Here is a 24,301-nt window from a genome sequence, read left to right as displayed (position 1 = left end):
AAGAATATATTTTATATTATATAAAAATATTTTAATATCTTATATATAATAATATAAAAAAAATTTTATAATATATATTTTATATAAATTAATATAATTATTTTAACTTCCCATAAAATAAGTAAAATAAATTAATATTAAATATAATAAAATATATGAAAATATATAAAAATATAATTTATAAATATAAAAATTTCTTAAAAATTACTTTATAATATATTTTATTTATATATTATAATATATTTTATTTTATTTATTATTAATAATATTAATATTTTAAAGACTAAGAAAGTGTCCCGATATTTTATGGCTGTACCGGAATTTTGTGGTCAACTAAGTGGCTGGCCCACTTAGTTGTCAACGGGTATAGGTTTTGGACCAGTCGACGTATGGTCATTTGGACAAGGGGTCGGCGACCGCTGTAGCGCCTCCACGGGCCGCTAAGGCCAGGCCTTACGCCCTGATCTTGCACCTAGCTGAGACACGCAAACGTTAAAATGGTATTCGGGTCCAACTTCGTACGTTACAACCGCCACGTGTCGGCAGCGACTCTAACTGGAAATGGTCCATTACCGAGCCTAAACAGTTTTTCCAGGAAATGTGGGTGCTGGGCGTATAGGAGTGACAAGATCCTGCCTGCGCCTTGGCGGATTGAGTGTCCGTTTTGGTCGACGGTAAAGCCATATGGCCCATGTCCACCGCCACCCCTCTTGGAGAGTGAGCCGTTTGATCTGCGATCTTGTAATTGCGATTTCGTATCGTAAAGAGGTCTGTTCATCACAGGACCTGTACGGCTGTACTGGGTTCCAGATCTACGATTTTCCATCCGTGTTGTTGCGGTCAAGATCCTTGATCTTTTTATTCCGATCCAATATATGGCCAAGGGAATTGACTGTCAAGTCTAGTTCATATGCTACAAAGTTTTTATTTAGAGGCGCAAAAATGTCAGTATCATGGGAATCACTTCTACATCATGGTCGAAGGTTCCTTAGTAGGCGAGGTGGATAGCAACAAGTTCTTCGATTCTAGGTCGTACATCGAGGTATATCTAGAGGGAAATTCAAGAGCTTGCCCGCTTGAAGGCAGGTTGCAATGAGTACACGCTGGGTTTCCACTTCGCGACAATTCGAAAATGCACCGTACCAGTGTAGGCAGTCAACCAAATTGGTTGTTCAATGTTAGCCGACCGCTATCCTTGACCAGAAGCGAGAAGTGCAGCCCACCAATGATATTTATCACTAGTATTTTAAGGTTAATTATAAGACTATTCTTGGTAATGCTCAGGTTTAATCGCCTCAACCACCCCCTTCAACAGGATGCTCGACAACCGTCCACTCACAGCACTTTCTCAAGTTGGGCAAGTGCAAGCGCCTGACAGCCCTCGCAGGCGACCGAAGCCTCGCAGATATCGACACCCTACTGTATATGGCGACTTGTGTTGATAGCATGCTTTTATGAGGCCGCCTCCCCTCTACTCCTGTTCCCTCCCGCTTTTCCTCATCGACATCGTCCCCCCTGCCGCGGGGGGCTTTATACGTCTTTCTTTTAACAGAATGCACATCGCACAGGCTCTCATGTGCCTGGATACGCTGAAAAAGAAAACCCCTTCAGACTCCTTCCGCGGAGGGAGAACCGAAGGCTTGAACAAGGCAAGCAAGGATTTGATAGGTCACGGGTCCAAAAAGCCGCTTGAACCATGGACGTTGCCGACTGGGACAGTATTGCTGCGCTTGCAGAAGCGTGTCGAAAAAGCAATACAGCCAGCTTTTGCTTCGGCCATGCCCGCGGCTGGGGCGGATGCTAATAAGGCGAATTAGAGCACTCGAGATTGGCAGGCGAGTCCTATAGAACCAAGGTACATTAATAGAGTTTGGTCGAGATGAAGAGAGAAAGTTTGACCCAGAGAGCCTCCTTTATAGGCTTAATGCCGTGCATGGTGAGCGACGCTTGGGGGGAGTGTACAGAGTACGCTATGTCGTACATAGACGACAGTTTACCAGCATTTGGTCCATATGACCCTCATGGCAAAGAGCTGTGATATAATCGTGACTGCAACATTGACGACTAGACCGGTCGGTCGGGTGTAGGCACAACGTAGGGAGCGCCAACAGTCCGGCGCCGCAACCAGCGTCGACCCTACTAGCACTTCCTTTACTAACCGAGATAGCACGGCAAGTCAACGGATTCCTCTAGATATCGCGCCGCTGGAAGCTATCTAGCCGTTGCCCTGCTCGATCGACTCTCATTGTCCTCGGGTAGCTGCGTCCAACAAACAAACCCATTGAAATCCTCCTGCAGCTTCATATAGCGGGAATGCCCTCCAACTCCGCATAGTGGAGCGCGAGCTTCATGTTCTTTGCAATACACGTGAAGTTGTCGAGGAGCCTCGTCGTTGCTGAGTAAATCTCTTCTGATTGCGAGCCGCGTGTCTGCTGTCGCTTCGACTGTTGAGAGTTTGGCTTCGACATGGATTTGATTCGTCTATCGTAGCGTATGTAAAGTAGACAAAGTCCTTGAAAAAGAAACTAGGCCATCCGCATTAAAGTCGGAGCCACAGTAAAAGAGGACGCCACCATTGCGCTTGAAACTCCCATCTGCCTTCTCAAAGAACCAAACGAGATTCTCATCCTCTTCCGAAACCTTCCAACATAAGGAGGGGTTGTCCATTTTTATAGCTGAGAACATATTCTCAGCTAGGTTACTCAGCCATCCAGACTTGGTAATGGTAAAAGAAGCTATAGTAGCCGGCTTATCTGCAGAAGGTGGAAGGACAATAGCTAAACCTGACATATTCTCGTCATAGTAAGCGGTAAATGGATTTACTTTAAGAAACTCCAGAAAGGCATCAACTGCAGCCTCAGCATCAAGGCTCTTGTGGCTTTTGAGAAGAGCTTCCTTCATCTTGACAAGATTCAATTCAGACAAGGAGGATGTCTTTTGAATAGTATTTCCTCGTCGAATTAAAGTACCAGCACCAGAGTCAGTGAAAAGCTCCTTCTGAAGATCGCTTGGGTGAATAATAGCGACACTAGAGCTTCGTGGTAAGGTATCAAGAAGTTCCTTACTCTCCTTGATCTTAAGACGGGTTCCATATCTGCACCATGGCTGAGACATGAGGTAATTGTACTCCGCATCGAGGTTAATCTGAGATATTTTATTGCCAGCTCCATCGAATAAGCCCCTTTGTTCGGATAAGTAGACCACTTTAAGAGGCTGGGGCTTGAGAGCACGAGCGAGTTCAGCGGCGGCGACATCTGCATTGACATTAAGAAGCCTCCCATTCTCAGACTCGGCCATAGACGTCATGATAGGTATATAACCGGCTTTAAGACTTTGTTCTATAAGCGAGTTAGTAAGTAGTAATAGAATAGAGAGCAGAAGATGGGGTGACTCAACCAATTGCAGTGGTATTCACTGTTTTTATTTTCCCAACGTAGCCTAATTTCTCCTTATCAAGATAATCTGCTATAAAGACGCCATTAAGGGATCTCGTTTTAACGCCAAGCTGGTCAAGCTTATCGGTAAGCTTGAGGCTCTCCTTGAGGAATAGATTGCGGGCAATGCCAAGAGTCTTCCTATCGGTAACACGTATGCCCTCCGAAAATGAAGGGGTCACGTTGGCCTCCTCAAGCAAGCGGTTCAACTGTGGACCGGCCCCATGTACAATTACAGGCAGGAGCCCCAGCTCGAAAAGGAAAGCAAGCTGCGACCCTAGCTCGTCAAGGTGCTCGGATCTACAGCACAAGCATCGTGTGATCATCAGCGTATGAACGGTACGGAAAAGACTTGGAAATAGGCATGACTCATACAGGATAGCACCACCTACTTTCAGCACACAAAAGGTCTGTGCAGAGGTGAAAAGGTGAAGATACTGCTGGGCCTCTCTTTTCTGGCAAATTTATGTTAGTGGTCGGTGTTGGCGCACTCAGGGGATTCGGTGAAGCCCTTCACCCACTTCGAGGAGACCTAAGGAGAAAGGCTCTGGAGAGACTTACAGATCCAATAGACTGTAGCGTCTGGCTCACAATTTCCCTGGTAGCATTCCTGGTTTTAGATGAGTATTGAACGATCGTGGTATTTGGCAATTGGTTGAAATTGCCTTTCATGAGAGTTCGGGAGGGCTTGGGCACGGTATTTGAGAATCGCTTGGCTACGGCTCGTAGTGCTGGCCCGCGGCACGTAGTGAAAGACATGCTTCCGGGGGCTGCTTCAACCCAATTAACTCGTTGGTGGTCGGAGGAGATTGACAAAATTCGATGGTAATAGGCAGAAGGTATTTCTGCTTTCTGCGCAGAGATTGCTCAATGGATACAGAAAGGTATTTCCGCTTTCTGCGCAAATTGCTCAATGGGCAGGAGGTACTTCTGCTTCTACTTTCTGCTTGCTCACTCGGATTTGATGCCAAGAATCACGTGATATTTGGTAGTTAATTGGGTTAAAAAAATAAAAGTGGGCGTTTAAGAAAGGTAATAAGTGGGGTTATACAGGGGAAATGAGGTGCCTACATCACGTGCTCCTTACCGGCCCGCCTCTGAGGACCCGGACGCTTTGCCCACTTAACATCTTGGCTGGGTTAGTCAGCATCTCCCGTTATCCTGATTACAAAAATCACCCTTTCTCCTCTCGTTTCTTCTTAATATCACTGCATCGCCTTTTATCTTCCCTCGCCCACCCTCTCAATGTCAGAGCACCAGCCGCCCGACGATTAGCAGGCAGCTCCGTACGACTTTGTTCGAACCCGACAACCCAATCGATATCGGATCTGATAACTCAACTAACTTGGAATCTGATTTGGGGTCAGACTTGGACAACAAATGCTCAGGTTCAACCAGCGAACTGTCGGACTCGGAAGAAGATGAGGATGAACACAAATACGCACCAACTGTTTGAATGTGCCACCATCACCCACGACGGCACTGTGATCGGAGAGCTCAAATCCTCAAGCATCTGAAGTTTTGCCCTAGTGTCGAGTGCTCATGTCGCCAACTTGACTGTCTTTGGCCTTTGTCGACTTGGCTCTTAAACGCGACTTCACTCGTAAGATTGATTCCAGCGGCGGAAGCAATGGCTCATCTTCCCAGAGCTGGCGATGCACGCGATCATCCGCGGTGGGTTCTTTTGCAAAGCACTCGTGCGCAAATAGCGGCATATTCAGCTCCATCTCTATCGGCAAGATGTTGCTCTTTGCTGTCCGTCGAAGGCAGTCTGTCATTTTTAAGATGTTGCGATGTTTAGAGCTGTGCTTTTGAGCTTCTTTATTTCGGGACCGACATCTAAGGCTTTAGTGCTTATTTATTGCCTAGCTGTCTGTAGAAAATGCCGAGGTGATGTAGAGATACCAGACGTACATATATATCTTGGGGCCATCTCGTTGGGCAGAGGGGCGGGGCCGGAGCATATACTCCGGTGGCATGACGTCCAAATAGGGCAATCCATTGCCATTTCCTTGATTCGATACGTCGACCACCGACATCATGGGCCGGATTGGTTCCTGAACGTGTGTACATGCTATTTTGTAGCCTGTTAGCCAACATGCCCAACGGGAAGCCACCCACATCGGAGCTTGTCTCCACGGAATGTGCTGGAACGATTTGCCCTTTCGAGTTCTTTAGCCGGGGCTTCGTCATAGGATTCGGCAAGGACCTATCAGATCCGCCATCGAACAAGATGTACCTGATTGAAATGACGCCCATCTCATTGTCCGCCCATCTCATTATCTGTGGTCATCGACCGTCGTTGTCCCCGCGTATTTCCCCACCAATACCAACGATGAGCTGATCTTTCCGCGCTTCTGAGTTTTCCACCAGAGAACAAGCTCTTCACGCGAGCCAAGACAATGCATAATCGCCTCTCGCTCCCAAAGAGAGGTTCCGGAAGCCCCACGTCGTGCAGGCTAATGAAAGCCGTGTCTGCTCACACAGAAGCGGATCTAAGAGGCGGCTCATTCCGTCACTTGTAGCGGCTCTTGACGAAGCTACTGGACGGTTTACAAGGCCACGTGGAAGGAGCAGAAACGCCAAGAAGATTACAATACGGGATCATCTTTCGCGCCGTGACAAACCAAGGCTGCTTGCTACACGACGAAATAGCCCTCAAAATATATATGCCTTGACCAAATAGGGCACCGAGATGGACAAAGTGTCTAACTAGAGGAAACCGACAGCGTAGACGGTGGCGGCACATGAAATGATAGTAGGTCGCACACGTGTGCGGGTCGTGCTATTCGTGCTACCAACCCTAGCTATTCGTGCTACTACCGCTCGATTTGGCCTAGTGGTTAACTGCCCACACCCCACCATACATTTTCGCATACACCCACATGGTCGCGCCCGCTTTTCAAAAATTCAATTGGTAGTATTTAAATGCTGGTATTATTTTTTCAATAACACGAGCTCGGGCGAGCACCGGCAGGGCACAAATCGCTCAAAAACGCGATTTCCGGTGTTTTTGATGAATGTGTACACATTTACGGGCCGTTAATTATTCCGCTGCCGCCGTGGGCGCTGCCCGGGCTCCCAAGGGGTCATCCATCAAAGCTGCGGCTCTTCCGGCTGTGTTTGAGGGATAATTTCCTCAATTTCCGGTGACCCTAATACTGCTGCTTGCTCCGTGGCTTGTCTACCTGTTGATTGAGTTTATGTGCGATTTACAGCGTTTCCTGACCGCGCTCGCGACCGTATTATGAGTCTTCGTCGTCGTTGCGTCTTGAATCGTATTTCGTGATAACTCTCAGGGCAATGTATGTGAAATTATATGGCGGGGCGTGGTAGGTCAGGGTGTAGGCCCAAAATCAAGGTGGGGCATTAGCACGAATAGTTAGGGTTGGTAGCACGAATAGCACGGCCCGTCGCACACTACTCATCCGATAATAGCTCCACTTTAGTTCATATCCCATGGGCTAACCCTGACTCTCAACCCTGACCCTAATTAACCACTAACCCTAACCGCTAAACTCTTGGGGGGGAGTATCGGGTGAGCACCCGCACCTAATAGTTATCATGTCTTCACGTCCCTCGCATAGACGGCAGAGCCTCCAAGTCAGAGGATTTCAGAAAATATACTTTTCATTGCATTGATTCATCATGCATCTTTTCGACTTGACATGATTAGTTGCCGAGTGGCTTTGTGTACAACACTCGTAGTTCCATCACCGGTGTAATTAGACAAAAACTCCAGGCCTCCGTAGCAAGCTTCCCTTGTAACTCCCCGTTATGAATCCCTACGCCGAGGCATCTAGCTCGTATAACAATGACAACATGCATGAATATTAGGTCAAAATTGAGCCGCCAGTCTCCTTCATTCATAAACCGTCCACCTCCTTCTCCGCCACAGATCGGATAAGACGCTCGTACTTGGACTGTGCCTCTTGTTCCGGGTCTTGAAGCTTTACTGGTAAAGCGGCAACAGTCGCCTTGTTGTTGGATCCGGTGGTCCACAACACGCCTGGTTTTGGTGTGGTGCTGTTATCTGTCTCCGGTTCGGATTTGGGTGTTGGGCTGCTTGCTTTGGAGTCCTCCGCCGCAGGGACAACTTCCTCGGGATCAAAGTCTGCCCGTGGCAGCCGCATGGCAAGCAACACGTACTCGGCTCGCGTCATGTTGTCCATCACATCGTCCATGTAACGGCGAACCTCGTCCTGTGGAGCCACAACGCGTGCCAGGTTCTCCAAATGTCGTCCCGTGGTGGTTTGCAGGCGGATCGTAACAGGCTGGTAGTAGTCGAGCTTTGGATCACCCCCATACTCCGATGCGCTGCCCTTGCGAACAATCAAGAATGATGCAACTACATGCTGCCCGGACTTTGCTGGCAGGAATTCCAAGATGCTGAATCTAGGAAACAAATATCTGTCCCCTGACCCAAAATCGAAAACTACTGCAGAAATATCTGGTCGATTTACATGGCTCGGTGCTTTTGATTTCATCTGCTGATTCGCTTGTGGAGCCCCTTGCGGTGCTTGGGCTTTCGGCTGGGAAGCAGTTGTAGGCCCGTTTACTGGTGGTTGTCTTAGGGGTGAAGGCCCAGGCGTGGTGGCGGCCTTGGGTGTTATTTTCGCATCGCGGTGTAGGCGGTCCAGAGTTTGCTTCAAGTCCGTGGCATCGGTGAATCCGGGTTTCCCCTCGGCAATGCGACGAATCATGTCCTTTATCCGCTGATTTTCGAGGGCAGTTTTTACCAAAAGGACGACCAACGGATCACTTCGCGGAGGAGGTCGAAGTTCCGATGATTTCTGATTCGGGTTTGAAGCGAGCACAATGTCCAAAATGGTGCGAACCTCGTCAGCAAAATACTTCACGGTTCGACCATCCACCAATAGCCTATCGGCGGACGGGCCTTGCTGGCCACCTCGTTGCCGATACTCTGCATTCAGCTGGTCGATTATCTTTTGGAACTTGGCCAGCTCCCCATCCTTTGCTTGTCCAACTGCGACCCTCTTCATCAAATCTCGAAGTTCAGGATCAGCAGAGGCCTTTTGGGCAAGCAGCGCAATCACCGGGTCATTTGCTGCAGGTTTTGCTGCCGGAGCTGGCGCGGCTGCTGGTCTACTGCTAGGTGCAGGCGGTTGGGCTTGATTAGGCGTGCCAGCAGGGCGAGATGAGGTGCTGGAAGGTGACCCGGCCGCTGGACTAGAGACAACAGCCTGTCTCGTTGGAGCATTGGCAGCGGGGCGGGCGATAAGTTGAGGCGCCCCTGCAGGTTGCAGAGGAGTTTGTGCCGTTGAAGCTGGTGAATGTGCACCGCCCGCAATGGGAGCAGTGCTTTGTGGTTGTGAAAAATGCTGTGAGGGCTTGGAGGCTGGAGCAGGTGTCGTAGTCGAAGCCACCAACCCCTGTGACTGCGCTTGCGGCTGTCCCTGTTGGGGAGCAGATGATTGCGCAGGCTTGGCAACACTTGGAGGCCCTGGATTGGGAGATGCTGTGACTTTAACGGGTACTTCTGCCGCCGATGCAGGAGAAGAGGCCGGCGGCACGGCTGGCAAAGCCGGGGATGACGACTTTGGTACTACTGGCGTAACCGATGTAGGCGTCGCCGATGCAGAATCTGCCGATACAGGTACAGTCTCGACAGGAGTAGAGTTCGGGGCAGAAGCGGCTGGTGTTGCCATTGATGTCGGAGTGGTTGTAACAGGACTGGTAGGGGTTGGCGGGGGCCGCATGGCACCGTTTGGAGGACCATACTGAAGAACAGGCCGTGCGAGAACAGGTTGTTGTGCGGCCGCTGAAGGGTTAGGGTGTGGTTGTTGCTGTGGTTGTGGTTGCACAACGGTTGGTTGTTGCGGTTGACCTGTTTGTGTTGCTTGCTCTTGGACTGCCGGCTGAGGGTTGGGCTTGAATCTTTGCTGCTGGTGAGGTAGCAGCTTGGACGTTTTGACAGCATACATGGTTGCTTCGATGATGTGCGGCTCGATGATAAGCGTGACCAATCCAACTTTCATCATACTATCCTTGGGTGGGTTATTTGGGTCCTCTTGCAACACGCCCTTGCGTTTGTGTGGTTTCGTCCAAAACTTCTCAAACAAGCCTTCGCTGATCCACTTGTGCCGCGATCTCGAGAGCGATTCCGACATGACACCGCTGAAAAGGCACGGTTAGCACAAGGGGCAGGATGGTAAGAGAAGCCTTTTTCGCTGGCTACGTATGCTGGATGGATAGCCTTACCTCTCGGATACGGACTGGTATTCTTTGCAAGACAGGTTCGTCGGCTGAGGTTCCTCCACGGTAGGGAGAGGCTTTCCGACTTCGATTGACTTGGGCAACGCCGGAGGAGGCGGCGGCGGCGGCGTCGGCGACGGTGTCGGTTCGCGAGGAGGCGGTTCTGCAACAGCTGGCGTTGATGACTGTCGGGTCGATACATTTCGTCTCTTGGCCGCCTGCTCTTGACGGGCGGCGGCTCTTGGGGGCAACTTTCTTTTCCGCTCCATCACACGCGGCTATGGCAAGACTGAGCAGTCCAGCAGTTCGGATTCAATCGGCCAGCATGGAGCAACACATCATATAGGTGCCATACGGGTCGTACGCTGGCTTGCTCTTGTGATGGGCGTTTCAAGACGGCGGTCAGGCGGGCGAGGCATTCAATGCCGGCGCAGGGCTCACAATGGATGTGTGTAGGCGCCAGCTGCCGCGGGATTCAACCAGAAGAAGCAAGGAGAGAAATACGATAGCCAGGACGAAGTCTATGTCGTGATGCGTGATTGGTCTGGTTGGCCGAAGGAAGGCGGAGCCGGTCAGCGAGGCGTGTTGGCGTGTTCGGTACGGCGCCACAGGCGAGGCAGAGAGACGGCAAACGGACCGTGCGATCAACAGAGGTCGTTTCAATGTTCAGCGCGCAAGAACGCAGCAGCCTCTCTACCCAGTGCTCCGGCTCAGTCAAGGGCGTGCAGGCTGGAGGACAGAAAATGAAGGCCAAGACGAGCGCGGCCAACGAGTGTCTGTCTGGTTGGTGTTACTGACTGGTGGGCCAATTGAGCAATTGAGCCAGTCACGCACCAGACCTGCCTGCACTTGCCAGTGACAGTGGCAGTGGCAGTGGCAGGAGCCCAAGGAGCGCCGCTTTTACCATGTGACCAACTGGGCGCTAATCCATTTTTGGGTAATGCTGGTCTTGGCCTGTCTTCGACCTTGACTAATTATTTCCAACTTTATGCGCCAAGAAAATAGAATTGTGCTCCTTGTTATGTAAACTTCCCGTCCAAGTTAGCAATACTAATAATGGAGCAGCACAGTGCAACTGCCTTTCACAGATACTGGAGGTATAAACGGTTGGCAACCACCAGGACGAGGTCGAGATAAAAGACGTCAAGTTTTCAAGCTGGACAATTGATAGACAAAGAAAAGAATAGAGAGCGGCCCCTGTTTTCTTAGCCACCGTGACTTGCAGCGGAGGGCCAGATAAGGGGCTAGACACTAAGGGCAATCCACTGTATTTAAGAGAGTAGCTGTGAAGAGAATTGTAGGGAGTACCCAGGGGTTGTGAAATTATGCGTGATAATGTAAGAAATAGAGATGATTGTATGCTCCACTAATCTCTCCTCATCAATAACTTATATTATCTCGGTAGCGCCGCTTTATACTGGTAGGTAGCTAATAAAGTACGGGTTACACACCATATTCTATTATTGGTTTCAATACAGAACTCTGTCTATGTTAGTGCCATTATGTTTGTAACAAACGCCCAAGGCCCCAGAGCCAATATCCACTGCAATATGTCTTAGCATGATCTTAGGCAACTGGGGTTGGCATTACTTCTCTTGTCAACCATGAGTTGGGTTCTCACGGATCGGAACGCATCACGCATCAGTATCGCGAAAACAACGACAGCTAAGACGCGCATAATTGTTCCATATCAGCAACACTAGAGCAGCGTCGAGTACTATGTCTAGAGCCAACCACCCCTTTAAAAGCCGGAACAAACTAATTCCCCTATCTAAATCTAGCTTTGTGGGCATCGTTAAATGCCATGCATAAAGCTGCCAAGTCACTGCTATCGATACCATCAAGGACCAAAGAGCTGGGGTATTTACCTTCCCTTGTACACCAGTCGAAAAGCTCAGTAAATAGGCGGTCCTTGGACGGAGTGGCGAGAGACAGGACAAAGCTTGAACTCTGTCCCAACGTCGTCAAGACAGCCTCCGTGTCTGACTGGGTGTGACAGCCCGAGAAGGTAAACGACCTTGGGTTTTCCGTCAACATGTGCTGTTGAAACTCCTTCATCCGCTCGGCCTCGGGTTTGTCCCAGGCCGAAGCGTCAAATGGCCAGTTCGAGTAATGAAAAACTCCAGGTCGACCAGAGACGTCAACACCATTGTGCACCAATACTAGGACTGCCGAAGAGCCACAGCCAATCAGATTATGCAGGGTAAGATTTGTAAGGTCTTGAGCTGGCGGAGGACCAGTCTCCGGTTTCCATAAGCATTGAATTCCGGTCTCAGAGTTTGTCATTTTATCCAGGAGGAGATTCCAATGCGCGGCATCAAGGTCTACGAAATCGTCGCGGCGAAAATTGCCGCTCACATCCTTGATCACTCTTGCCTCGGATATGTTGAGCACGATTAACTCGTGCGACTCCAACGTGTACCTGTTGATGCCGTCAATGATGTCCTGCAACGATTCGCCGTCGCCTCCCTGCCATGTGTCGAAAGGTGGGAAGAAATGCCACTTGGAAGGCGCATTGATGAAGGAGTAGTGACCGCAAGCCCACTGGCCTCGGTGCTGGACTGGGCGTATATCGAAGTAACGCACGCCGAACTTCAACTGCTCCTCGACGGACACATACTGTGTTGCGACAGACCCAACGGCTGCGAATGCCGTGCTCCAAGGCACCCTGGACATTCCCGAGTCGTGAGAGGAGGGAACGCAGATGTCGCGCAGTTTGCGAGAACCCAGTGTGCTCAAGTTCTGGCTCATCCAGTCTCGCGCGTTGCCGACCGAGTGGTAATCGCCACCCTCGCCGGAGAGAACGAAGTAGGATGGGCGATTGGAGATGAGCCCAAGCTGCACTACTGAGCCTTGGGCGGCATTCATGGTGCCAAAATTGTCCATGCTAACTTGGAGGCTGATGGACCTGGCCTGGATTGTGAAGGTCTCATGACGACCGTCAAGTCTGTAAGTCGCTGCGGCCCGACTGGCAGAAGCCCTGGATTCGACGTAGACACGCTTGCTGGTATCTAGAAGACGTGTCAGTTGAGCTGAAAGCATCAGTTGCATCGTCGAGGATCAGGAACCTACAAGACTCAACGACGCTAGCATCCCGCGGGAATTCCCATTCCATAGATTCCAACAAGTGAGATGCCAGATGCCATGCGTACGGTGTGGCGTTCACCAACACGATGTGCCCGCCTTGGCCCATATTCACAGCCGAGACGCAGAAATGACGGAAATGGAAGAAGAGAAGCGCAGTTTGAGCAGCGGGTTTTCCTTCCTTGTCTATAGTAACGTAAAGTGAGAGCAATTAGATACAGTTCGCTCGACGACGAGACCCGCAACTAACAGGACATTTCTCTTCACGAATATATAATCAAGGTTCGCATGACAGCGACCAAGAGTCTGGAACCAGTGGCTTTTTTCAGCCTGAATCAAAATGCCATGGGTTGTTTCTATCAGCTCCCCGTCGGGTCAGGGTCTCTGCCTCCAACGAGGGGGTTCTAGACCACAATGACCGAGAGCCGCTGCTGGGTAGCCACGGTGCGATTATAGATAGGATCAATTATTGGCACTGACCGATGGGACTTGCCCAGCTTTTAACGGCTTTTGACGTACATGGCATTGTGGAACATTGAAAGCCAATACTGGCTTTGCAACATCGAACGACTTCTCCGGCGCCGCCGGTCACGGCGCCGGCATCGTGCCGTCCCGACCGGGCGGAGCCAAGACGCCTTGCCGAGGCTGAAAGCTGCAATGCATGTCTGGTCTGTTCACGGTCTGGACGCACGAGAAGCCACGTGGTTATTGAACAGAGCCCCTGTATCCCTCCCGCGCCTATTGACTACTAGTACCCAAGCCTTCAATATTGGCGCCGGAATCACACCGATGATAGTCTGCAATAGCGTCTGACAGGAGACAAACTCCGCTTTCAGCTCGAAAGTCTTCACGATGCTGCCGAGGGAGCCAGCGCGTTGCACTAGTGGACTATCCGTCGACTTCATGGCAGACTTATTGGGGGGGCGAGCAGGCCCAGCACGTTCTAGATCGCAACATTGAGCGGCATCAAGCCGGAGATGCTGGCCCATGACAATACCGTCTTGTGTATTAAAACAGTTGGCGGAACATGAGAAAATCGATGTATACCATCTCAACAACGATACTCCTTTCATCTTTAAGAATACACTCACCCTTCTGCAAAGAACTTCTTCCAAAGCTAGCCCTACCATGATGGCGCAAGGCAACGAAAGCGAGACCTATCTCAATCTTGGCTGGACAGGCCCTCACATCACATTCGGCTCGGGCTACGACGTTGCTGTAGGTTCTCGCCATAAGATGCTTTCCCTTGCTGAAGTTGTCTTCTAATGACCAAATAGCATCGAAAATTGCGAAGTTCTGCATTTAGTGATTTCCCGCATCCCACAACGGAGCCCAGCCACATTGGTATCAAAACGCAGAAGCATCTAATCACGACCGCCGACGAGCTCAAGTCTCGCATCAAGGCAGATGTCAAGGCAACCATTCCCTTGGAAGGGGTATCGGTCGAGACTGAGAACTCGTATCTTCGAAATGTCCAAACGTCGTCCACCTCCCTTGTCCAAGTCATGACGGCCACAGTCGAGGACCCTCCCGCCCTAGCAGACACTTCCAACTTGAAGCTGAGCGCAACCGCACTGTCCATCTTGGAAAGTCCCGACGGGGTCAGCAAGTTTCAGGAACGATACGGCGATTACTTCATCTACGGAGCGTTGTCGCGAGCTCGATTCAACGCCGTCTGCACCATCCGGACTTCAAGCTCCAGTATCCGAAACCAGATCAAGACCAAGCTTGAGGCAACCCTTAGCGAAGCAGGCAGCCTATCCGCCACCTTTGAATCTCTCAGCAAGTCATCAAGCGAATGGGCGTCCACCGACATCGACATTGCCATCAGCGGAGTCAAGGGCCAGCCTGCCTCAAAGAGCAAGACAAACAAGATCGACGAAGTGCAGTCCGCATACGACCATTTCGTCAAGGAATACAAGACGGAGCCATACATTGGCATGCTTTGCCACTACTCCGTGGTTGACCAGAGGATCCCCATTCCCCAGAAGCAGTTCAGTTTCTTGGGCCCAGCCTTGGAGCTGCTCTATCAGTCGCTGTACATGGCGCAGACGCAGCTTCTGGCGTCGCCCATGACGCAGGCCGCAGGATTCGCTGTCAAGATCTCGGCGCTCTGCGATGAAATCAAGACCATCAACGTCGGTGATAAAGACAGCATAGCTCAAATACAGACCAAGGTCAACGAATGCACGGAGGAGGCCGAACGCTGGCGACTACGACAGGACCTCGTTGACGATGCGAAGAAGCTTGAGAGAAAGAACTTTAGCCCAGGGTATGTATGGACCTTTGTTTTACTATCTACAATGACTTACACTCGCGTAGGGACTGGATAGAAGCTTTCAATACCAAGGAATGGTCCAGCGGCATCCTTGGCGTACAAGGGAATGCCAAGTATGGCGCTCTCGCGAATGATGTCAAGTATCGCCGCGAGAACTTTGTCAAGGACTATGCGTTCGCTGCGTATCAGAAGGGCACCTTTACTCTGGGGGATAGCCAGGATGTCATTCTAGGCTTTCGCATCAACTCGTATTGGAATGACGGTACTAACGGGTGGTTCAAGATGCATGATGGAACCGTGGGCAGCTCGCAAGTCACGGTGGAATTCAGCTCTTACAAAACCCGAGGATGCGACTGGTCCATCGAGGTCTGGACGGTTTCAAAGCTGAAATACGACAAGAAGGAGTAGAGAGCGGCGCTAGTGATAATTTGTCCAAAAAATTAAATCATTTCTCATCGTGTACTCACACACCGGTCGCCTGAGGTCCTTATCTCGCTCGGGCTCATCCCCCGTCTCTTGGGATGCTTATCCGCATCACTTATCACCACGTACATCACCGCCCTACCTACCCACAGGAATAATAATAGCGGCAGTAAAGGCGTATAAGATGGACTATTAGTCCCTCTAGAGAGCCACTTGCTGCGTCCGCCCCTCCTAGACCCGATGCAAGCCACTGCGCCGGAGAATAGTTTCATCTCGGTAACACTAGTACAATGTCAAGTACACTTGTGCGAAGTCGTAGATTTCGGCTTTTGCAGTAGCTGCAGAGTTTTCTCACAAGGGCATTTCGGGCTCTAACATTTCAACTATTTAAACACGCTTAGAATACTACTTAGGCCCTAGCAATCGCAGCTATTAACGCTATTTTACAGCTACGTAAAACATAAAATTAATAATGAAATACTTCTTAAAAGAAGAGACATATTAAAATACTACGCCACCCCTTGCACGTTAGAGCTGTGGGTGCAAGGGGTACGATCATCCGAAGGCTGGGAGTCCTTGGGCCAAGCAACTATTAAGCCATTACATTTAGCTAGCTATCTAGTTATGCAGAGCCGTGGTCTGACCTATATGGATTCCGTGTAAGGACCTGTCGTCTTCTATGCCGCTCATCCCTCATCTTCATCTTCATACCCTCTGGTGGAGACTCGTAAAACAGGTGACCACGATCAAAGGGCGCATCCAGCATCAAGCCCTGGAGCGTTTTTACGCGAGAGACAGCTACGTAGCTTAAACCAGTCTGAAAGTCCCGACAGGAGAGATCTGTCACGATGACATCTTCAGTGATGCTCTGCGACTTGTGAACCGTAATGGCGTAGCATACGATCAGGGGAAACTGCGTGCGAGTGCAGAGAGTGCTTCCGATGAGGAAGTCCCTGTCTACTGGGAGAATCGGGACAATCTTTCTGCCATCAGCGGTGGTCAGGAACACAGGTCCACTGTACTTGTCAAACTCCATCATGATAACACAGGGAGGGTCTTGGACTGGGTCAGCCCCCGGTGCCCAGCCGATATCGTAAACGGTACCGCGAGCGCCGTTGCAGAGACCAACTGGCTGCCAAAGGTTAGATGTCAGCATCAGACGGGCGCCAATGCATATAGGGATCTGCTTCGCAAGGTTGCCCGCCTTGTCATCAGGCGCCGCAGCCGCGCCAAGGCCGACATTCTTAGCCTTGACCTGAATGACTGGCCGGCCGAGGCGGTCGAGGTGGTAGTGGTTATATTCGTTCACCCTATCTTTCGTGGCGTATACTCGCAAGGCGTTGGCGAACCTGGCGACCTCCAGATCATCTAGCTTCGCCTGTACTCGACCGGAAAGGAGTTTCCAGGACTCGACTGACAGTTGGAGGAGCCGCAATTCCTCGAGAGCTGTGCGAAACGCCTTCTGATCGTCGCCCCGTTGCCGTTGGACAACCTTCAAGAAGACTGATTTATCGAAGCGTCTATATGCGTTCCTGCCTTTGATCTCCACTCCCTGCACCTCTTTATCGTAATAGAGCGGCTTCTGTAGCACGGGTGGAAGCTGGAAGAAGTCGCCAACCAGAAGGATGTTAAGACTACCAAAGAACTCCTCATTCCTACTCGGGAACGCCTCGCGCAGGCGGTCATCGATCCAAGAAAGCTGTCGCAGTCCCAGCATGCTCTTCTCATCGATGATCAGGTAGTTGATGTCCTTCAGCTTCTTCTGGAGCTGGGCCATGTCAGTGGGCGAGAGGGGCTTGAAGTCCTTGTTGATTGGAAGGTGTAACAGGGAGTGCAAAGTAGTGCCCGATATCTGATTTCCCGCGACGCCAGTGGGCGCGGCACGCCAAACAGGTGTCCCTCTCCCGGCAGCAGCGGCTTGGAGGTGCGCGGAGAGCAAATTAATGAGGTATGACTTCCCGGTACCACCTCCACCATCCACATGGAGCAGCAACTGAGAGGGTTCCTGATTCAGGAAGTGGTCCATCACGGTATCGTATACTAAGCGCTGATCCCGGTTTAGGGAATCTCGAGCTTCCAAGGGCTGATGATCCACATCAAGGTCAAGGCGGTTTGCCGCCTTGCGTTGCTTCCAGTAGTCGCCCTTGAGAATACCGTCATCAGTATACCGTCCAACGTGAGGGGTCCAATCATAATTGATGTCGATGTCTCGGCGGCCGAGCATGTCGATATCCTCTTCCTCCAGCGGGCGGTCGGGAAGCATGCGGGCGAGTTCATGCCAGTCTTCATCCACAATGGGCTCTTCATGGACCTCAAGCTCAAATTCGTCGTCCTCAGCCCTCAATTCATTTGTATCTGGCTCCCCATAATGATCGTCCGCATGGGTGTCACGGTGCTGCTCTCTGCAAAACCTGTACGCAGCCGCGAAGGAATCGAACCGCTGCCCGCCCACGGTGAGCAACTCCTCTGGAGAGCGATGCGGATGAGCCATCATCAATTTAACACGGCAGAAGTCACCAAACTGGGGAGATGCCTCCACGGACCTGTATCGAGGAAAGTAAGACAGGACTCTCTTCTTCGCGTTGGCAGCGAGTCTCCTCCACGTCTTGAGATTATACGATTGCAGGTACTCGAGGTAAGTTGCATCCTCGTGCTGGTCATTTCTCTCGAGATACCTCCTGTAGCTGCCGACGGTCTCGTTGACATCTTCATCCACGCGATACGAACGTGCATGTTGCTCCAAAGGACGGCAGTCGACAGAGACCACCATCCGCGTGCCTTCCTGCAGAGGAATGTTAAGGAGAAGATGGGAAATCTCCTGCGCCGAGTAATCTCTCTCGGCAATCAGCTTATTCATCAGGCGAGAGGAGAAGGATAATAGCGGCTGAAGGTGTGCCGTGTGCGGCAAAACCTGGTCTGCAAGCTTACAGTAAGGCTCAGTCTTCTTCTCAGATTTGCTGCAATACTTGGCAGCGTACGTAATAACCGCCTGTAGGCTGGTGCAAGGAGATATGTCGATATTGGCTAGCCAGCCTAGTATAATGGCGGGATTGAAGTGATTCATGAGGTTGTCATTCCGCGCCGCCTCGAAGACATAGTACGACTTGCCTTCCTTCCTGATCACTGCGGCCAGCTCCCGCAAGGCACGAGGAAAGTCAAAACGACACTCCCGCTCTGGATTGGCCGCATTGGCCGCCTCGATATCTGCAGCAGCGCCTTCCATATCCCTCGCCAGATCAACGGTTCTCTTCCTTACGCGTAAGCAGTATGTGGTATTGCATCTGTGGCGCTGGCAGCGGTTGACGATTTGTGAGAGACGCAGGAATGTCAGTTCTGTACTCAGTGGATCTACGCTCAGGGGGTTACCCTCACCCTGGGGCATAGTCCTAGTCGGCTCAGGATTAATGGCAGTGATGTGGAATCCCCACGTGCGTGCAAAAACATCACGAGCGGCTTCATCCACCATGTCGACTCTTGGGCAATTCTCCATCCAGTACAGGCCATGGTTGTGCGGACTGCCACGCCCTTGCCATTCATACCGATCCCAGTAATCCGTAATGTTGAACTTCTTGCTTAACACGATATCTCGAAAGAAACAGTATCGGCGGTAGAAATGGAAAGCAGCAATGTGAGGATTCTGACGCAAAAGTTGGCGCGAGAGACCCATCCTCTCGGACTCGGACGCAGCCAGCCATTCATCATATCGGGGCATGTGCTGGTAGAGACTCCGCCAGTGTAAATCTGCCGGGCTGAATGTGATGAATGCACCAGGACATCCAAGGTTGTAGGCATAGGCCTCGAGGTCCTGCCTCTTCCTGTTCCAGAAGGGGCGCGTGCCGCGAATAGGTACCGCATGTCTTGTGATTGAGTTGATTAGCACCTGCGCCTCAGGGTCCTCGCTGTGCTCCAGTGCCTGAACAAGCTGCTCCCGTGTGAGCGGTTCATGACTACCATCGTGTTGCTTCACGAAGAATTTGGACCGTGCACGGGCCTGTGACCGCATCAGAGTATTGAAGGCGACGAAGCGGAAGGTCGGGTGGCGTGCAAAACGCCCGTCATGCCAGCGCATCGCGTGCTCGATGTAGTCCTTGTAGTCGATTGACCGTAGCCGAGGCTCAACAAAGTCGGCTCTCCCGTCAGGAAAGAGGCAGGGAAAAGCTAAGGAGAGTAGGGCATGAGAGCGATTGAACTCATTAATGGGTGTGCGCCGTATATTCGGAAGCTGCAGCTCGTGCTGCACCTGCTCCTGGAAGCTTGTGGAAAGCCTTGGTTCAGCTTCTGGTTCTCCGGCAAGAATAGACCGCAGAGCATCGAGCTCCGTGTCCTTGGCCAAAAGGTCCGGCACCGCAGCCTCGTCCTCCAGGTCCGGTTCTGCCTCCTCATCTTCCTCGGGTCCAACTTCGGCAGCCTCCACCTGGCTCTGGGGGATGTCGTCCAGGACATTGCCATCTTGAGGCAATTGACTCAGCCGCTCTTCGTCGATGACGATGCATCGATAGCCAGGATGATGGCGCCGGAGGTAGTTAAGCCATATGGCAACTGGCTGGCGGCGTACACGGAACTGGCGGGTGAATTGCCGGCTAAGGTTTGCATGGGACGACGTATTGGAAGGACGGAGTAATACAGTGTTCAACTCCCGCGGCAAAAGCGGGAGTTGGTTGTACACCAAGCCAACCTCGCGGAGAAAGTGAACAACATGTCCCCGATATTTGTACTGCTGGCCCCGCACAAGCATAATATTCACGTGGACGTGAACACGGCCTATTAAAGACTCTTCAGTAGGTGTAAGCTGAGGCAATTGAGTCGGTACGGAGCCAAAATCCAACTGGTTGTCCACAGAGAAGAAGTACGGCTCTTCAGGGCCGCGTTTATCATCCTTTCGACAGCAACGCGCACAAATGCCATCAGAATCGATCTTCATCTGGAACCAACGCTCTTGACATCGACCACAAAATTGCATTTGGTCATTGTCCAGCTTTGTCCAGAACTCACGGAGGATTGCTTTATCACGACAGGTCAAGGCGCAAGCGTCCAGGTCCCCATTCCACACCGGATCTTGTGCGTGAAATACGGCCGATTCTTCAGGTGGAATCATCACTGGACTCCGGTACCGTCGTGGCGGCCCCGACGATCGAGTTTGCCTTTGAGATTTTTTTGGCCGCCCTCCTGTACCAGGGGCAGGACCACGGCGAGCACGGCGACGAGGCCCTGACTTTCTGGAAGGCTGCCGCGAGCAATAGCGAAGAGGGCTTTCGTCCAAGGCATTGCTATTATCGTTCCCGTCTTCGTCCCCTAGATCGGAATCAGACTCTACCCCTAGGTGTTCGAGGTACTTCCGTGGTCGAGCAGGTGAAAGCAGCAAGTTGAAATAGTCCTCGACGTCAACATCAGATTCAGAGAACTGTCCCCTGTCATCCGCTTCCTTGGTCATTCCATCCCCATCTGGGAGCTCATTTGCCTGTAGTCGATCTTGACTCCCAGCTACGTTCCGTGGTTAGCTTGAACAAACTGCCGGGACCACAGCACAAGGATACCTTCTCCAGGACCATCAGAACCTTCAAAGACGCCGAGTTGAGAGATTGTGGGAGTTAGTGACACAGCCTCCCCTGCACGGCGTCGTGAACGATGGTCGCGCCGAATAGTGGCCTGCTTGGCCCTGGCGCCGGCCTTGGAGGCATCATCTTGCGAGTCCTTCCCGCCCTTGTGGAACCTAACAGCCAGGTAAGAGTAGTCCACACCAGTCGTGCTGCTTCGGACAGTAGATGGATCAGAATGTGAGGCGACAGGATCGGTCGAGGGCGGCACAGGCGGTGAGGGAGCTAGAGCCCGGAAGAGCCGCGAGCTCGCTTGGGTTGGTGGGATCGGCGTCCCCAGCACTATCTGCGGCTGGCTGCCTGGCTCTCCGAACAAACTCCTAGCTGTATGTTGTTGCCGTAGCTTCTCTGGCGATGTAGGTTGGGTTCCAGATCTCTGGTTAGGAGGCGATAGGCCAGCGTCTCTGTCGGTTCTTTTCGGGGCAGATCTCTCAGCTGAGGTAGGACGGACAGCCAGCTTTCTCAATGCAAGGACGGCACCTTTGGACCTGGCACGCTTGATCAGGTTAGGGAGGCATATATAGTATATCAATGGTGTCAGTTACCTCGGAATTGCGGTGGTCCCGGCATTCCAGACAGGTTGTAGTTGGATTGGCAGATTTCCTCCTGCTAACGAAATTACTTGGTGATTTTGTTCGGTCGCAAGACGGGCAATGGACTGCCAATTCAGATCTAGGACTAATATTACCCCTAGAATCATAATCCATACCCAACCATGCGGTACATCTGTTTCAATAATGGAAGAAAGGCTGCTGGCCAAGCAAACGAACAGATCGCTGGGCAAATTTAGCGATTGTAAACGATTGTAAACGATTGTAAACGATTGTAAACAGAGAAGTAAACAAAGAAGCACCGACAGACGGTGGCTGTCCTTTACCCACTTTTCTAGAGCCACCAACCAATCCAGCCTTCTTTCGCGATTTCCCATACAAAATTTGGACCAATAGAAACTTATTTGTCAAGCCTGCACCAAACCCTCATTATTCGGAAAACTTATGGATTAATGTAGAGTCAGCAGCCTTCGGCTGAATAAATATATACGTTTACCATTCTACTCCGTATAGTTAACTTTCACTAAAAAGTTTACTTTTTAGTTTAGATTTCCAATATATTTTTCCAGATGCGGGTCAGGAATCCATTTTTAATGTGAGTTTGTGTCTTGGAAGTAACGTTTTGCATGAGCTGAGGCCTCAGACGAGCATTAGCAAGTGATTGTTCCGTGTGCTACTTTCAAGGCATTGGGGCTTTTTAGGAGAGGGATAGACTCGATGCCTATACTAGATGACAAGGCTTCCTAGAACTACTGTCAGGTTTTAGTCTCTGATATCCTGCTATTCGTTGAGTTATTACTAGGTTAATTCATGCTTTATACTTGACGAGTTGGCGCTTATCCCGTAACGTTACTGCTTATAAATAAAGCTAAACAAGACATGTTAAGGTACAGCTCTCTACTTAGCCGGCCAGCTGGAAAATGCGTGTCTCCGGCAAGCTGACTTGATGGACGATATTAACAGGGCTGCCAAATAAAAGGACGCAATAGATAGCAATTCTGGGAATTTGAAAGTAGCATGACACGCAGACTGTGGCTGGAGTAACTCGTCAATCAAAGACAAGACTAAGTTCAAGAGTATAAGCCTAGCAAGTAGCAGGAAATCTCATGTACTTGTGCTGCATCTTCGAAAAGGTGCTTGAGTGATCAGACGTGCCTCCTTACTTATTCGTGGCGAATGGCACCTCCTAGTCTACAAATTAAACCATATGGAATATCATTAAGTCTTATCCATGGTCTTTCACGAGCTCAGAAGTTGCCTTTGTTTCAAAGCACACCTCTCTTTTTGACTTCTCTCCCGCGCAACATGGAGACAAGCGGCGGTGGAACTGGGGTCTAGCCGACTCGCAAACCGAAGTAAGGAACTGCTTTAAGGAAATAATTGTCGACCTGTACTTGCGCAACTACGGCAAAAATAAGTGGTCAACCGCTGTTGATGAGGTGGCCGAGTGTACGAAAATATATTACTCCTTCGATGCTGCGTAAGTGATATTACACTGGAAGCTCACCATGTTTCCAAACTTCTAGAAGCTCTGTTGTCAATATTTCATCAGCTGAAGCTCATCACCGCTTCGCTTTCAGGGCTGCAGAGTACCAAACCAAGTTCCGAGCTTGGAAAGTCAACAAGTGAATCGTGCAAGATGAGAAAGAAACTATGAAGAATGCTCTCGCAAGACGCAAAGACCAGGAACAAGTACGTCGCAGGTTAAAATACGCCAAGGCGATTGCCAAAAAGCTGGAACGATTCTAAAGAACCCGAAACGTTATCGACTGACTAAAACTATCTATCACGAAAAAGAACGCGCTCTATTTAAATAACAATTATACCCCCTTACATTCCGTTAATATAACCTCGTAGTTCAAATTAAAGTTGTGGTATCACAGCTATAATGTAAGCTAGATAGTGGTTAGTTACTACTAGTAGCGTTTTTTTTTTGTGTGCTTATAGCTAGTTACGCTAGGCTTAGTAGTAACTTAATAGGGTTATTCATGTTAGGCAGCTAAAAATCCCTTAAAATATACCGTATATAGGTCTTAAACTAGAAGGTAGTTAAATGAGAGGTGCGTGGAATCACGGTAAATTATATTATTACGTTGATTAAGCTTATAATTATCATGAAAAGAACGCGCTCTAAATCGAATAGCAATTATACCCTCTTATATTCCGTTGACACTATCCGACCCGGATCATACATTTTTTTTCTGCCATATGTTATGAACACCTTAAGAGAACTATGTTGACCAAGGGCAGCAGATTGTTCTTATGGGACCTACGTCATGCAGATTTTGTCTCATCTCTTCCTAAAAATCCTCACGAGCCTTTTCTGCTTCAGCCACTTGGTACAACTTCAGGGCACTTGAACTTTTACACTCCCGAGTTCCTGGCCCCATGATCAGAGGCAGCCGGTCTTTCCCCTAAACTGCAGCTTATTTATAAAGAGGCCAAGGAATATCGTCACAGTCTTTCTTGTTTTTTTTCTACAAGAGAGGCTAAAAGACCTTGCTGTCAATATGTGCAACAACGACCGCAGGTAAGCTGTACTTGGAACTCTACGTCTTTGGCATATCACGATTCCCTGCTTCACTAGGTTATCCAATATTCTTATTAACACAAGAGTATTGTCAACTACTTTTACGGCTTCTACATGTAGAGTTATGTCATCGCCAGGACCTGGGGTAAAGTGGCATCGAATGGGGTTACAATTCCGACGTCCCCCTTCAT

At 50.3% G+C, this 24,301-nt stretch overlaps 5 protein-coding genes across 5 annotated transcripts; 1 reads left to right on the top strand and 4 right to left on the bottom strand.

Moving 5' to 3' along the window:
• Positions 1 to 2,481: 2,481 nt before the first annotated feature.
• Positions 2,482 to 4,193, bottom strand: J3458_015530 (uncharacterized protein; the record flags this gene model as incomplete). Its single annotated transcript, XM_007816947.2, has 4 exons — positions 2,482 to 3,338; positions 3,397 to 3,734; positions 3,810 to 3,889; positions 3,996 to 4,193. The coding sequence occupies 4 exons, from the start codon at positions 4,191 to 4,193 to the stop codon at positions 2,482 to 2,484; spliced, it is 1,473 nt and encodes a 490-aa protein (XP_007815138.2).
• A 1,021-nt stretch (positions 4,194 to 5,214) lies between these two features.
• Positions 5,215 to 5,714, bottom strand: J3458_015529 (uncharacterized protein; the record flags this gene model as incomplete). The annotated part of the gene is made up of 2 exons (XM_066120812.1): positions 5,215 to 5,253; positions 5,349 to 5,714. The coding sequence occupies 2 exons, from the start codon at positions 5,712 to 5,714 to the stop codon at positions 5,215 to 5,217; spliced, it is 405 nt and encodes a 134-aa protein (XP_065974140.1).
• A 1,586-nt stretch (positions 5,715 to 7,300) lies between these two features.
• On the bottom strand, positions 7,301 to 10,376 carry J3458_015528 (uncharacterized protein; the record flags this gene model as incomplete). The annotated part of the gene is made up of 2 exons (XM_007816946.2): positions 9,657 to 10,376; positions 7,301 to 9,572 (listed from the first exon to the last, which is right to left on the bottom strand). The coding sequence occupies exons 1-2, from the start codon at positions 9,917 to 9,919 to the stop codon at positions 7,301 to 7,303; spliced, it is 2,535 nt and encodes an 844-aa protein (XP_007815137.1). The 5' UTR covers positions 9,920 to 10,376.
• Positions 10,377 to 11,357: 981 nt separating this feature from the next.
• Positions 11,358 to 13,230, bottom strand: J3458_015527 (uncharacterized protein). The gene is made up of 2 exons (XM_007816945.2): positions 12,723 to 13,230; positions 11,358 to 12,661 (listed from the first exon to the last, which is right to left on the bottom strand). Exons 1-2 carry the CDS (start codon positions 12,841 to 12,843, stop codon positions 11,418 to 11,420), a joined length of 1,365 nt encoding a protein of 454 aa, XP_007815136.2. The 5' UTR covers positions 12,844 to 13,230; the 3' UTR covers positions 11,358 to 11,417.
• A 341-nt stretch (positions 13,231 to 13,571) lies between these two features.
• Positions 13,572 to 15,464, top strand: J3458_015526 (uncharacterized protein). Its single transcript, XM_007816944.2, has 3 exons — positions 13,572 to 13,952; positions 14,012 to 15,006; positions 15,057 to 15,464. The coding sequence occupies exons 1-3, from the start codon at positions 13,722 to 13,724 to the stop codon at positions 15,418 to 15,420; spliced, it is 1,590 nt and encodes a 529-aa protein (XP_007815135.2). The 5' UTR covers positions 13,572 to 13,721; the 3' UTR covers positions 15,421 to 15,464.
• The last annotated feature ends 8,837 nt before the right edge of the window (positions 15,465 to 24,301 follow it).

Source organism: Metarhizium acridum (genome assembly GCF_019434415.1).
Source record: "Metarhizium acridum strain ARSEF 324 chromosome Unknown scaffold_356, whole genome shotgun sequence".
In the NCBI taxonomy this organism is placed as follows: Eukaryota; Fungi; Ascomycota; class Sordariomycetes; order Hypocreales; family Clavicipitaceae; genus Metarhizium; species Metarhizium acridum.
The sequence above is the reverse complement of the archived record's forward strand: the minus strand, read 5'-3'. Positions and strand labels throughout refer to the sequence as shown.

Excerpts from the sequence above, each read along its gene's own strand:
- J3458_015527 (XM_007816945.2), bottom strand. The coding sequence starts at position 12,843 with ATGGGCCAAGGCGGGCACATCGTGTTGGTGAACGCCACACCGTACGCA. Across the intron at positions 12,662-12,722 it reads TGCTAGCGTCGTTGAGTCTT|ATACCAGCAAGCGTGTCTAC; the intron begins GTAGGTTCCTGA and ends CACGTCTTCTAG.
- J3458_015526 (XM_007816944.2), top strand. The coding sequence starts at position 13,722 with ATGACAATACCGTCTTGTGTATTAAAACAGTTGGCGGAACATGAGAAA. Across the intron at positions 13,953-14,011 it reads GCTCGGGCTACGACGTTGCT|CATCGAAAATTGCGAAGTTC; the intron begins GTAGGTTCTCGC and ends ATGACCAAATAG. Across the intron at positions 15,007-15,056 it reads AGAAAGAACTTTAGCCCAGG|GGACTGGATAGAAGCTTTCA; the intron begins GTATGTATGGAC and ends ACACTCGCGTAG.